The sequence below is a fragment of the Colossoma macropomum genome, unplaced genomic scaffold (genome assembly GCF_904425465.1).
Source record: "Colossoma macropomum unplaced genomic scaffold, Colossoma_macropomum, whole genome shotgun sequence".
Taxonomy (NCBI): domain Eukaryota; kingdom Metazoa; phylum Chordata; class Actinopteri; order Characiformes; family Serrasalmidae; genus Colossoma; species Colossoma macropomum.
In genome coordinates, this window is record NW_023494803.1 from 40,627,511 (window position 1) to 40,641,847 (window position 14,337).

The window sequence follows — 14,337 nt, forward strand, 5'->3', positions numbered from 1 at the left end:
CCCATATCATTCCCAAATCACTGCGCACCCTAGCAAGTTGAAGGTTGTTGTACAGAAAAAAACTGGCAGTGTAATTTTGAAAAGTAGCGTGATGTTTCTTTCTGTTCGAGGCTGAAAATTTGAATCCTCTTCCTCGCAGAGAGAGCAATCCCTTTAGATCATCCGATGCTTGAGCACCTGCAAAAATGGGGTCAGAGGAGGCAGGAGGTGAAGTTTTACCTGCGGCATGAGGATCCACCTGCCAAGGCGAGCGAGCAGGGTGAGTAACGAACAGGGCCACCGGAGTCACCTTCAGAACATTCACGCATGCTTTAGATTCAACATTACAGCCAGTGTGGGAATAGTAGGGGGACAGTTTGAGATAAAACTTCCTAATCCAAGGGTTATGAATATTCAGGCACCTTTACAGCCCTGCAGGTGACACATACACTGTCTAGACAACCTTGCTAATTAGTGGAATGTATTTTGACCCACACAGAGCCACGTAAAGTCTATTAGAAAGTACTGACTGTAGAATAAGATGCTCTGGAGCAGCCACATATATCACCATGCACAATGCTAAATGTCAGTTAGAGGACAGTAAAGCCCACCACTGTTTGGCTGTGGAGCAGTGGAATTATGAATTATGATCTCTGGAGTTTGGAAGCTCCATTGAAAACCTTTGTGATGATGCTTGACTGAACATCTTTGAGGTATGTTGGAGTGAAGAACCTTCATTAAACTCCTTTTGGATAAGTTGAGGTGATGAAGCTCTACTGAACATCTTTGGGATGGGTTGGAGTGAAGAAACTCTGTTGAACGTCTTTGAGACGAGTTGGAGTGATGAAGCTCCAGCTTCAAATGAGCGCCTTTTAGGATGAGCTGGAGTGAATAAGCTCCACTGAACATCTCTGGGGTTAGTTGGTGTGATTAAGCTCCACTGAACATCTCTGAGATTAGTTGGTGTGGTTAAGCTCCAATGAACACCTTTGGGTTTTGATTTAGAATGATAAAGCTCCATTAAATGCCTTTGGGATAAATTAGAGTGACGAATTCCATGATGAGTTGTAGTGATGAAGCTCCACTGAACATGTTTTGGATAAGTTGGAATATTGAATCTCCACTGACCACCTTTAAGATGAATTAGAGTGATGAAGCTCCATTAAACACGTTCAAGATGCGACCAGTAAATCTCTGCTGAACACCTTTTGGATTTCTTGGGGTGATGAAACTCCATTGAACATCATTGGGATATGTTAGAGTAATGATGCTGTATTCAAAGTCTTTGGGATATGTTCACTCTATTGTTGAACATCTCTGGCAAGAGTTGGAGTGATGAAGGTACCTTTTGGGAGAAAGACAGATGAAGCTCCATTGAACACTATTGGGAAGATTTAGAGTGGTGAAGCTCCATTGAACATCTTTGGGTTGAGTTAAAGTGATGAAGCTCCATGAAACACTTTTGGGTTGAGTTGAAGTGATTAAGCTGTTTTGAGCACCTTTGGGGTGAGTTGGAGTAAAGAAGTTCTACTGAACATCTCTGGGATGTGTTACAGTGATAAAACTCTGCTGAATATCTTTGGTATGAGTTGGAGTGAATAAGCTCCAACTCGAACTGAACACCTCTGGGATTAGTTGGTGTGATTAAGCTCCACTGAACATCTCTGGGGTTAGTTGGTGTGATTAAGCTCCACCGAACACCTCTGGGGTTAGTTGGTGTGATTAAGCTCCACTGAACACCTTTGGGTTTTGATTTAGAATGATAAAGCTCCATTAAATGCCTTTGGGATAAATTAGAGTGACGAATTCCATGATGAGTTGTAGTGATGAAGCTCCACTGAACATGTTTTGGATAAGTTGGAATATTGAATCTCCACTGATCACCTTTAAGATGAATTAGAGTGATGAAGCTCCATTAAACACGTTCAAGATGCGACCAGTAAATCTCTGCTGAACACCTTTTGGATTTCTTGGGGTGATGAAACTCCATTGAACATCATTGGGATATGTTAGAGTAATGATGCTGTATTCAAAGTCTTTGGGATATGTTCACTCTATTGTTGAACGTCTCTGGCAAGAGTTGGAGTGATGAAGGTACCTTTTGGGAAAAGACAGATGAAGCTCCACTGAACACTATTGGGGAGATTTAGAGTGGTGAAGCTCCATGAAACACTTTTGGGTTGAGTTGAAGTGATTAAGCTGTTTTGAGCAGCCTTGGGATGAGTTGGAGTAAAGAAGTTCTACTGAACATCTCTGGGATGTGTTAGAGTGATGAAACTCTGCTGAATATCTTTGGTATGAGTTGGAGTGATTAAGCTCCAACTCCAGCTGAACACCTCTGGGGTTAGTTGGTGTGATTAAGCTCCACTGAACATCTCTGGGATTAGTTGGAGTGATTAAGCTCCAATGAACACCTTTGGGTTTTGATTTGGAATGAACACCCTTAAGATGTGCTGGAGCACATCTCTGCTGAACACCTCTAGGATTTCTTGGAATGGTGAATGAAGCTCTTGGGATAATGAATGAAGCTCTTTGGGATAATTTCTCTCTGTTGCTCTCTTGAACATCTTTGGCATGAGTTGGAGCGATAAAGGTACCTTTTGGGAAAAGACAGATGAAGCTCCACTGAACTTGTATGAGTTGAAGCGATTAAGCTGTTTTGAGCACCTTTAGGCTGAGTTGGAGGGATGAAGCTCAGCTGGACTTCTTTGGGATGATTAGAATTGCTGAAGCTCCATTGAACATCTTGGGTTTGAGGTGAAGTGATGGGGCTTCATTGAACTGCTTTGGGGTGAGTTGGAGTGGTGTTTGTGATCCAGAATCATTCAATATCAGTACCTGACCTCACTGCTGTCAAGGCTGAATGGAATCCGATCCCAGCCGAAACGTTCCAACATCTAGAGGAAACCCTTCTCGGAAGAGTAGAGGCTGTTACTGGGGGATAACCCCACTCTTTGGAATTTGGAAGAAATGTTGGATGAGCAGGTGAATGGACACTTCTGGACACAGTGTACCTTGAGCATTCACTGGCCGAACTGTCTATGCTTCACTCTGGACAAAACTGTGATGCTTGCCAGATTTCCTTTTCCAGAGCCAGGCTCCTCACTGTTTAGATTCCTGTCCTATCTGAGTCAAGCCCTATTTTCCGTGACACACATACGTGTGACAGCAGCTTCTGGCTCAGCGAGGCTGGACCTGTATTACGTAACTAATCGTCTTTGTGGGTAATTGGCCTCCTCACCACTGACCTGTGCTAACCTCTCTACCTGAGACAGACCAAAGCAGGCCACTCCCAGCCTAGCAGTGACACTGCTGTGCTGAGAATGGAACACTACCCAAATAATGTCTGGTCAGCAGTGATTCTGTGGTCAGAAACTGACTGATGACAAATGGGGCAGAGGGGGCCTGATCGAATCTGCAGCAACCGATGGGCAAAAGTCTGTATCTGTGCCTATTTGGTCATGGTTCTGATGAAATGACCAATGATATGTATGTATAAGGTAGGTAACAAACTGGCAACCAAACCATTGTGTTTGTGTGTGTGTGTGTGTATGTATATATATATATATATATATATATATATATATATATATGTATATAAACCTTTGTTCATTGTATGTTAATTTCATGATGAATGGACCAAAAGAAATGGTCCAAAATTACTTGGGAAAAAGTCTGGTTTCATTGACTTACATTAAAAGTAAAGTAAGTTTTTTCCTTCTCCTGTGAAGTTACCATTTTGGAGATATGAGGTTATGTTAACATTTACTGCAGGCTGTTCTGAAAGGACTAGGGAGTGAACAGTACAATGTTTACATCTACATCAGGCTCTTCTATTTAATGGAAAAGTGAGGCATATTTGTTTTTTCATGATGGAGCTAAGCCTCTGGCTTTGAGGCTGTCTGGACTCTACAGGGGGCAAATAGGCTGCAAGACCCCCTGTTGATAAGCATGGAGCCGGGAAGAGCAACATAGTGCGTCTGCTCAGAGAGAGAGGGGAAATGAGTAGCGAAGAGAGTTCAGCTGGTGTTTTGGTTTTCCCTTAATTGCTTAAAAGCGTTTTTACGCTTGAGGTGTTCAGCAGCGGCTGAAATGTGCAGCTGAAAGAAGCAGCCGGTGCTGTTTTCTCCCACTCCCACATGCCGCCCACACTGACTCTCACAGCGGCAGGTATTTCCAAAGCCTCCCGCAGGATTACACACAGTGATGCAACTCTGGATTTAGGGAATTAAACCCAGGCCTATTTATAGAGCGCCCAGTCGGGACGGGTGCGTAGCAAAGTTTGTTCACAAAAGAGAAATAGCTGGAGGTCTGTACTCACTCGCTCGCTGAAAAACAGGCTTGTGTTTTGGGGACAGTCACGTGGTCAGGTGCAGAGTGGCTGCTAATGAGGCCTAATGCTGCCCAGCACCGGACTGCAGTAGATCAGGCAAACGCATCAGACAGGATCACAGTCCAGACTCGTTCTGTGGTCACTGCTGTGGAGTGATTGATTGGCGGTACAGGCTGACGGCTTGAGTTGTGTTAAGAGGTAGGAATTTTTCAAATTTATTTCGTATTGTGTGATATCACATCTATCAAGCAACCAAGTTTAAACCCTTTAAACTCTTTTGAACTCTAGACTGAATAATTCATAATAATTGCTGGATAATTCATACTAGTTGAATAATTTGTATTAGTTACTGAATAATTCATAATAGATACAGAATTATTAAAATGGTTACCGAATAACTCATAGTAGATATTGAATGATTTAAAATAGTTATTGAATAATTCATAATAGATAATGAATAATTCATGATTGTTATAATAATTGAATAATTCGTAGTAGTTGAATAATTCGTTGAATAATTCGTAGTAGTTACTGAATAATTTATAGTAGTTCTGAATAATTTTTAGTAGATATTGAATAATTGATTGTAGATACTGAGTAATTCAAAGTAGTTACTGCATAATTCATAGTACATATTGAATAATTCATAGTAGTTACTGAATAATTTTATAGTAGTTACTGAATAATTTATAGTAGTTACTGATTTATGAATAGTATTTACTGATTTATTAATAGTAGATACTGAATCATTCATAGTAGATACTGAATCACTCATAGTAGATACTGAATCACTCATAGTAGATACTGAAGAACAAGCCTGGAAGGTTTACTGGTTTAAAAGTGAATAAAATGAACTGGTATGATTTCCATATTGTCAGTTGTGCCATATTGCAGATACTGTTATGCTCAGTAAAGAACAGAAAGCGCTTCAGCTGCAACCTGTCAGCATCTTTAGGTTCATAAACAGAATTTGTGTAAATATGAATTGGTTTAAATTTCTATTAGTTGTAGTATTAGTAATCATACTAAAGTAGATTTGTATAATAATCATTCTATTTTTTGTAGTATACCATGATGTCATATGGATATTATCCGGTGGAACATATAGTAAAATAAATTTCTGTTTTCATCCCCATTTTAAACCACAGAAGCCCGTTTTCCTCTCCTGCTGGGAGAGATCTGGTTAGTAATCCAGGTGAGCTGAGTGGCGCGATGCTCCTCGCTGACTTCAGAGTGTTCAGAGCGCTGAGAGATGACGTAATCTTGTTGTTTGCCCTGCAGGAGGTCAGCCGGCGGACCAGGCCAGCAGGAAGAGCAGAGGGAAGATGGAGCAGCCCTGTGAGAATGGGGTAAGTGTACTGAGTTCCATTCACATTAACATGGAGCTGCTCTGACCTGCTTACAACATGCAGTGAGGTCTGTTTAGGGAGGCTGTGCTGAGCCTGTAGATGCAAACTGGACAAGTGAGAAAGTTTAACCCTTACAAGCCCCCAGAGCTTCTGCTGTCAGTCTGTTATACCTTTCATTTACATGACATACCAAATGTAATCACTATAATTAATTACATAGTTATTACATTACATTTGCTTTACATGAGGGGTGGGCAATATGGCAAACATACACCGATCAGGCATAACATTATGACCACCTCCTTGTTTCTACGCTCATTGTCCATTTTATCAGATCCACTTACTGTATAGGTGCACTTTGTAGTTCTACAGTTACAGACTGTAGTCCATCTGTTTCTCTGCATACTTTGTTAGCCCCCTTTTACCTTGTTCTTCAGTGGTCAGGACCCCCATGGACCCTCACAGAGCAGGTACTATTTGGGTGGTGGTATGTTAGTGTGTGTTGCGCTGGTCTGAGTGGATCAGACACAGCAGTGCTGCTGGAGTTCTTAAACACCTCAGTGTCACTGCTGGACTGAGAACAGTCCACCAACCAAAAACATCCAGCCAACAGCGTCCTGTGACCACTGATGAAGGACTAGAGGATGACCAACACAAGCTGTGCAGCAGCAGATGAGCTATCGTCTCTGACTTTACATCTACAAGGTGGACTCACAAGGCAGGAGTGTCTAATAGAGTGGACAGTGAGTGGACACAGTGTTTAAAAACTCCAGCAGCACTGCTGTGTCGGATCCACTCGTACCAGCGCAACTCACACTAACACACCACCACCACGTCAGTGTTACTGCAGCGCTGAGAATGATTCACCACCCAAATAGTACCTGCTCTGTGAGGGTCCATGGGGTCCTGACCACTGAAGAACAGGGTAAAAGGGGGCTAACAAAGTATCAGAGAAACAGATGGACTACAGTCTGTAACTGTAGAACTACAAAGTGCACCTATATAGTAAGTGGAGCTGATAAAATGGACAGTGAGCGTAGAAACAAGGAGGTGGTCATAATGTTATGGCTGATCAGTGTATGTGTCGGAGCATGGCTTTAGCGTGTGAATCACTGAATGGACTCTAAATCAGTGAGTCTGTGTTTGTTGTTTGTGTGGGACAGTAGCGGATTAGTGAAGGCTTTAGTGACCGCAGTGATTACAGATTTCTCTGGTGCTCCGGCCTGCCTGACTCTTTACTCTATCCTCTTTACTCTAATGTGCTCTGTAAGTGTTTGGCCTTTGTCTCTATGTGGCATGTTTTAATTGCTGCCTCATGTTTTCCTCCATTTAGAAAGTAAGTAGGTCAGAAAACAGCTTAATTTGACTCCAGATATAGAGAGAATTAAACGTACCGTTAAATGAGCTTTGAGACGAGACCTGACAGACAAGACCAAATGTTTTATATAATCAAGCATTGCTATTTCTGATCATGTGATAATGCTGTGTCGTAATGTGTCTAGTCTGCATTCTAATCCCAGTTGGTTTAAAGGGGAACTCCACTCACTTTTCAAATTTTGTGCATAATTCAGTGAGATTCAGAGTGGTTTGGTGTGAAATGGTTCAGATGTCTTTACAGTGGTGGTGATAGGAACCAGGGGTCGCCATGACTACAACACAAATGTAGACATTTTATTTACTATCCAAAACCACCAGTGAACCTACACGAGTCTTTAGGGATATTTGTCTGTAGTACAGCCTTCATTTGTGTATTTTTCTGTCCTGTATAGATTTTACAATTCGCTGCTGTCGGAAGAAAACCTTGTATATCCATTTTTGCCGTATATCAGTTTTTGATGTATTTTGAAAGTGCATGTGTCCCTATACATTGTATGTACATTTCATGAAGAATGGACCAAAAGAAACGGCCCAAAATGACTTGGAAAGAAGTCTGGTTCCACTGACTTACATTAATAATAAAGTAGCTTTTTCCCTTCTCCTGTAAAGTTACCAGTTTGCAGATACGGGTTTTCTTCCAACAGCAGTGAAATAAACTTTAAGCGAAAACCTTTTTAAGTAAATGATACGAAAAAATTTCTCAAACATCAGGCAGCATATTGATGATCAGTTCATTAACGTTCTCTGAGGGAGCTTTTAGAGGTGGACGTCTGGTTCCTATCACCACCGCTGTGAACGATTCTGACTCTTTAGAACAGAGCATTTCACACCAAACCACTCTGAATGTTCACGATTTAGCAATTTACTCACTCAGAAAGTTCCCGTTTAATGCTAATTTGATGGTTTGAAACTGTTTGTAGCATTTTTAGAGCAAATAACCATAAAATAATACTGAAATGCACTGAGGGAAGCTGCAAAATTTGTTCTATAAGAGCTTTTTAGTGTAAAATCATGTTTTGGCCCTAATAAAGGGACGGTATAATTATATTCTAGGTTTTTCTAGTTGTGTTTTGATGATCCAGACTTGCGTTATCTACCTGTATTAATCTGAATTGCGTTTTTCAGTTATAACTGAGAGCTTGAGAGCTTTAGGATTACACCAGATTTGTGACATAAGTGTGCTAAGAGGATTCCTGCTGTCAGCCGTTAGACTTCTGAACTGTCTGGAGCGCAGTGGGACCAAACTGAGCTCGGTTTGGTTGGTTAAATTACATATGTTCATGGTTATGTTGTAATTAGCAGGAGGCTATTAGCCCTGATTTTGATGAGCTGTGTCACGATGCCATCGTAGTTACAGGAATACACCACTGTTTTATGTACAGTCTAATTTCAAAACACTAAACAAATGTAATTGAAGCCAGTAGGCAGTTGTTTCAACATCTGCCCATTGGCTTCTGTTATAAGTGAGTTTTGCTTCAACATCTGCCCACTGGCTTCTATTATAAGTGAGTTTTGCTTCAACATCTGCCCATTGGCTTCTATCATAAGTGGATTTTGCTTCAACATCTGCCCATTGGCTTCTATAATAACTGAATTTTGCCTCAACATCTGCCCATTGGCTTCTATTATAAGTGGATTTTGCTTCAACATCTGCCCATTGGCTTCTATCATAAGTGGATTTTGCTTCAACATCTGCCCATTGGCTTCTATAATAACTGAATTTTGCCTCAACATCTGCCCATTGGCTTCTATCATAAGTGGAAATTTCTTTCAACATCTGCCCATATGCTTCTATCATAAGTGGATTTTGCTTCAACATCTGCCCATTGGCTTCTATAATAACTGAATTTTGCCTCAACATCTGCCCATTGGCTTCTATTATAAGTGGATTTTGCTTCAACATCTGCCCTTTGGCTTCTATAATAAGTGAATTTTGCCTCAACATCTGCCCAATGGCTTCTATCATAAGTGAGATTTTGTTCCACATCTGTCCACTGGCTTCTATTATAAGTGAGTTTTGCTTCAACATCTGCCCATTGGCTTCTATTATAATTAGGTTTTGCTTCAACATCTGCTCATTGGCTTCTATTATAATTAGGTTTTGCTTCAACATCTGTCCATTGGCTTCTATTATAATTAGGTTTTGCTTCAACATCTGCTCATTGGCTTCTATTATAATTAGGTTTTGCTTCAACATCTGTCCATTGGCTTCTATTATAATTAGGTTTTGCTTCAACATCTGCTCATTGGCTTCTATTATAATTAGGTTTTGCTTCAACATCTGTCCACTGGCTTCTATAATAAGTGAATTTTGCCTCAACATCTGCCTATTGGCTTCTATCATAAGTGAGTTTTTGTTCCACATCTGCCCACTGGCTTCTATTATAAGTGAGTTTTGCTTCAACATCTGCCCATTGGCTTCTATTATAATTAGGTTTTGCTTCAACATCTGCTCATTGGCTTTTATTATAATTAGGTTTTGCTTCAACATCTGTCCATTGGCTTCTATTATAATTAGGTTTTGCTTCAACATCTGTCCACTGGCTTCTATTATAATTAGGTTTTGCTTCAACATCTGTCCACTGGCTTCTATTATAATTAAGTTTTTCTTCAACATCTGCCCATTGGCTTCTATGATAAGTGAGTTTTGCTTCAACATCTGTCCATTGGCTTCTATTATCAGTGAGGTTTTGCTTCAACATCTGTCCATTGGCTTCTATTATAATTAGGTTTTGCTTCAACATCTGTCCATTGGCTTCTATTATAATTAGGTTTTGCTTCAACATCTGCCCATTGGCTTCTATGATAAGTGAGTTTTGCTTCAACATCTGTCCATTGGCTTCTATTATAATTAGGTTTTGCTTCAACATCTGCCCATTGGCTTCTATTATCAGTGAGGTTTTGCTTCAACATCTGTCCATTGGCTTCTATTATAATTAGGTTTTGCTTCAAAATCTGCCCACTGGCTTCTATTATAAGTGAGTTTTGCTTCAACATCTGCCCATTGGCTTCTATCATAAGTGGATTTTGCTTCAACATCTGCCCATTGGCTTCTATTATAAGTGGATTTTACTTCAACATCTGCCCATTGGCTTCTATCATAAGTGGATTTTGCTTCAACATCTGCCCATTGGCTTCTATTATAATTAGGTTTTGCTTCAACATCTGCCCATTGGCTTCTATGATAAGTGAGTTTTGCTTCAACATCTGTCCATTGGCTTCTATTATCAGTGAGGTTTTGCTTCAACATCTGTCCATTGGCTTCTATTATAATTAGGTTTTGCTTCAACATCTGCCCACTGGCTTCTATTATAAGTGAGTTTTGCTTCAACATCTGCCCATTGGCTTCTATCATAAGTGGATTTTGCTTCAACATCTGCCCATTGGCTTCTATTATAAGTGGATTTTACTTCAACATCTGCCCATTGGCTTCTATCATAAGTGATTTTGCTTCAACATCTGCCCATTGGCTTCTATAATAACTGAATTTTGCCTCAACATCTGCCCATTGGCTTCTATAATAACTGAATTTTGCTTCAACATCTGCCCATTGGCTTCTATAATAACTGAATTTTGCCTCAACATCTGCCCATTGGCTTCTATTATAAGTGGATTTTGCTTCAACATCTGCCCATTGGCTTCTATAATAACTGAATTTTGCCTCAACATCTGCCCAATGGCTTCTATCATAAGTGAGATTTTGTTCCACATCTGCCCACTGGCTTCTATTATAAGTGAGATTTTGTTCCACATCTGCCCACTGGCTTCTATCATAAGTGAGTTTTTGTTCCACATCTGCCCATTGGCTTCTATTATAATTAGGTTTTGCTTCAACATCTGCTCATTGGCTTCTATTATATTAGGTTTTGCTCAACATCTGTCCATTGGCTTCTATTATAATTAGGTTTTGCTTCAACATCTGTCCACTGGCTTCTATTATAATTAGGTTTTGCTTCAACATCTGTCCACTGGCTTCTGTTATAATTAAGTTTTTCTTCAACATCTGCCTATTGGCTTCTATTATAATTAGGTTTTGCTTCAACATCTGTCCACTGGCTTCTATTATCAGTGAGGTTTTGCTTCAACATCTGTCCATTGGCTTCTATTATAATTAGGTTTTGCTTCAACATCTGTCCATTGGCTTCTATTATAATTGGTTTTGCTTCAACATCTGCCCACTGGCTTCTATGATAAGTGAGTTTTACCTCAACATCTGCCTTCTATTATAACTTCTGCCTGCTATTAGAAGTGAGTTTTGCTTCAACATCTGTCCATTGGCTTCTGTTGTAAATGTGTAATCTGCATTCTAGATTAGATTGAAATACTCCGTAGTATTAATTTAAGTATAGCTATGCAACTAATAGCTGTTAATAGTAGCTGTTCCACTCATTTGAACATGATTATTACATATGTATAACAGACTGATTCAGTGTCGGTCTGTGGTCTGGATCTTTTATTTAGTTACAGTGTGCTGTTATTATAGTGTTATTACAGTAGATTTAGTGACAGTGACTGGAGGCTGCAGTAGAGCAGCTGGGGGCTGTTTGCTAAGCGCTGAGCTAAAGTCTCCAGTACAGCTTGGCTTTGTGGTTCATTCTGAGGACAAAAGCAAACTTTAGAAGCTTTTCTATTCCTGGTAGTTTCATCAAGTTTGACTCTGGGGCTAAACTGGAGCACTGAATGGTTCTCTGCATGGTGAAAGGGTTCTTCAGATGTTTTTAGCAAAGAAAATGGTTCTGTATAGAACCATGAACACTCAAAGGACCCTTTGCATGATTAAAGTGTTCTTCAGATTGATGGAGAATGTATGTTGTATATGGTTCTATATAGGACCAAAAAGGGTTCTTCTGTTTTTGTAACCTTGGCATTGTAAGAATAGCAGAACCCATTTTGGTGCTATATAGAACCCTTTTCAAAAAGGTTCTATATAGGACCATATACAACACATTCTCCATCAATCTGAAGAAGACTTTCACCATGCAAAGGACCATTAATCATGCAAAGGGTTTTTTGAGTGTTCATGGTTCTTTATAGAACCATTTTCTTTACTAAAGAACCCTTGAAGAACCATCATTTTTAAGAGTGTATAACCTTCTGTTCTCCTTATTTCTCTCTATCAATTTTTTCTTTCATTCTTTCTCTTTTCTTATTTATTTATCCATCCATCCATCCATCATCTAAACCGCTTATCCTTCTGGGTCACGGCGGGGTGCTGGAGCCTATCCCAGCTGTCATCGGGCGAAAGGCAGGATACACCCTGGACAGGTCACCAGTCCATCGCAGGGCAGACAAACAGACATATACATCCACACACACACTCACACCTAGGGGCAATTTAGCATGTCCAATTGGCCTGACTGCATGTCTTTGGACTATTTATTTATTTATTTGTTTATTTATACTTTCTTACTTTTTGTTGTCTTTCGTTGATTTTCCTATTTCTTTTTTGTCTTCTCTCTCTCCCTCTCTTTCTCTCACCCTTCCTCTTTCTCTCCCTTTCACTTCCTCTGTCTCTCTCACTCTCTCCCTCTCTTTTCTTCTTTCCTCATTCTCTCTTTCCTCTCTCTCTTTCTCCCTCACTCTTCCACGCTCCCTCTTTCTTGTCCTTTCTCTCTCTATTTTACACTCTCTCTCTCTCTCTCTCTCTCTCTCTCTCTAGACTGTACAGTGTTTCAGCTCATAGGACGTTTGTGGTCAGTAAGCTGATCTGCTGGACAGACACAGTAACCCAGTTATGAATCTGGCTGTTTTAGATTCCAGAGCTGTGATGTCACAGATCCTGAACAGCAGTGGATCAGGAACAGGTGGCTCTGCGATCCTGTAATGTTTACGCTCAGCTCACGTCTTTATTCATAATTCTCATAACTCGCATTGATATCTTTGCTATCTGGTGAACCAGAGGAGTCTTGGTTCCTCTCAGTGGTCCTTCATCATGCTCTTAGGTTCTCCTTTTGAGTCTTGGTTCCTCTCAGTGGTTCTTCCTCATGCTCTTAGGTTCTCCTTTTGAGTCTTGGTTCCTCTCAGTGGTTCTTTCTCAGGCTCTTAGTGACTTTGTCCTTTTGAGTCTTGATTCCTCTCAGTGGTTCTTCATTATGTTCTTTAGAAGGTTCTCCTTTTGGGTCTTGGTTCCTCTCAGTGGTTCTTTCTCAGGCTCTTAGTGACTTTGTCCTTTTGAGTCTTGATTCCTCTCAGTGGTTCTTCATCATGTTCTTTAGAAGGTTCTCCTTTTGGGTCTTGGTTCCTCTCAGTGGTTCTTTCTCATGCTCTTAGTGAGGTTCTGCTTTTGAGTCTTGGTTCCTCTCTGTGGTTCTTTCTCAGGCTCTTAGTGAGGTTCCCCTTTTGAGTCTTGGTTCCTGTCAGTGGTTCTTCATCATGTTTTTAGGGAGCTTCTCCTTTCGAGTCTTGGTTCCCCTTAGTGGTTCTTCCTCATGCTCTTTGGAAGGTTCTCCTTTTGAGTCTTGGTTCCTCTCAGTGGTTCTTCCTCATGCTCTTAGGGAGGTTCTCTTTTTGAGTCTTGGTTCTTCTCAGTGGTTCTTCATCATGCTCTTTGGAAGGTTCTCCTTTTGAGTGTTGGTCTTTAGTGCTTAGAGGTTTGGAGTTATTATTGTTATTGTACTATGTTATTTAATATAATTACATAATCACCTGATGAGTCACATCACAGATCACATTTACATTTGATTTGCATTCTTCATGGACAGATTCGAGTCTGCATGTCTGACTTTTTCTGTTTGTTTCAGAGTCACAAAATGGCAAAAATTCTTTCTGCGACAGACACACAACAATAACCTCTCCTCCGATTCAAATCATAATGAAATATTTCCTCTTTGATGTACTAACTCAGATGTCGTATGCCATCATGTTCTAAATGCTGCAGCATGACCACTGTATTATAGGACATGACTCATCTGTAGCAAGGATGAGCGTCCATTCAGGGTCATTAGTAACAGTCTGGATTAACACACCCATCTGACCAGTTCATTCTACATTCCTTGTGTTTATTTTCAGAAACAGCAGATGGATATGAAGTCTAGTTTGTGTGTCCTGTGAGAGGTTTTAAGGCTATTAATTTAAAGGAGTCAAGTTCTGCATTATTCTTACATCCACTAAGTTCACTAGGTGATAAAGTTTGTGTTGTTTTGTATATCAGTTCTTTTCCCCAGCATTTTTACTGACGTGAATTTGCTTGGGATAAATATAACCTGGGGTTATTTCTATGGTTTGTTTCATAGCAGCAGCCCATAAAAATGATTGACATGGCAGATTTGGACGAGGCTAAAATCACTGAGAAACACCGGT

At 40.3% G+C, this 14,337-nt stretch overlaps 1 protein-coding gene across 3 annotated transcripts in view; it reads left to right on the forward strand.

The window, feature by feature from the left end:
- The window catches only part of ppp1r13ba (protein phosphatase 1, regulatory subunit 13Ba), a 96,424-nt gene that overhangs the window by 25,615 nt on the left and 56,472 nt on the right, over positions 1 to 14,337 (forward strand). For all 3 annotated transcript variants that reach the window (XM_036593259.1, XM_036593258.1, XM_036593261.1), the window contains exons 3-4: positions 140 to 259; positions 5,594 to 5,661. In XM_036593259.1, coding sequence (XP_036449152.1) covers positions 140 to 259; positions 5,594 to 5,661 — 188 coding nt within the window. The remainder of the gene's footprint in view (positions 1 to 139; positions 260 to 5,593; positions 5,662 to 14,337) is intronic.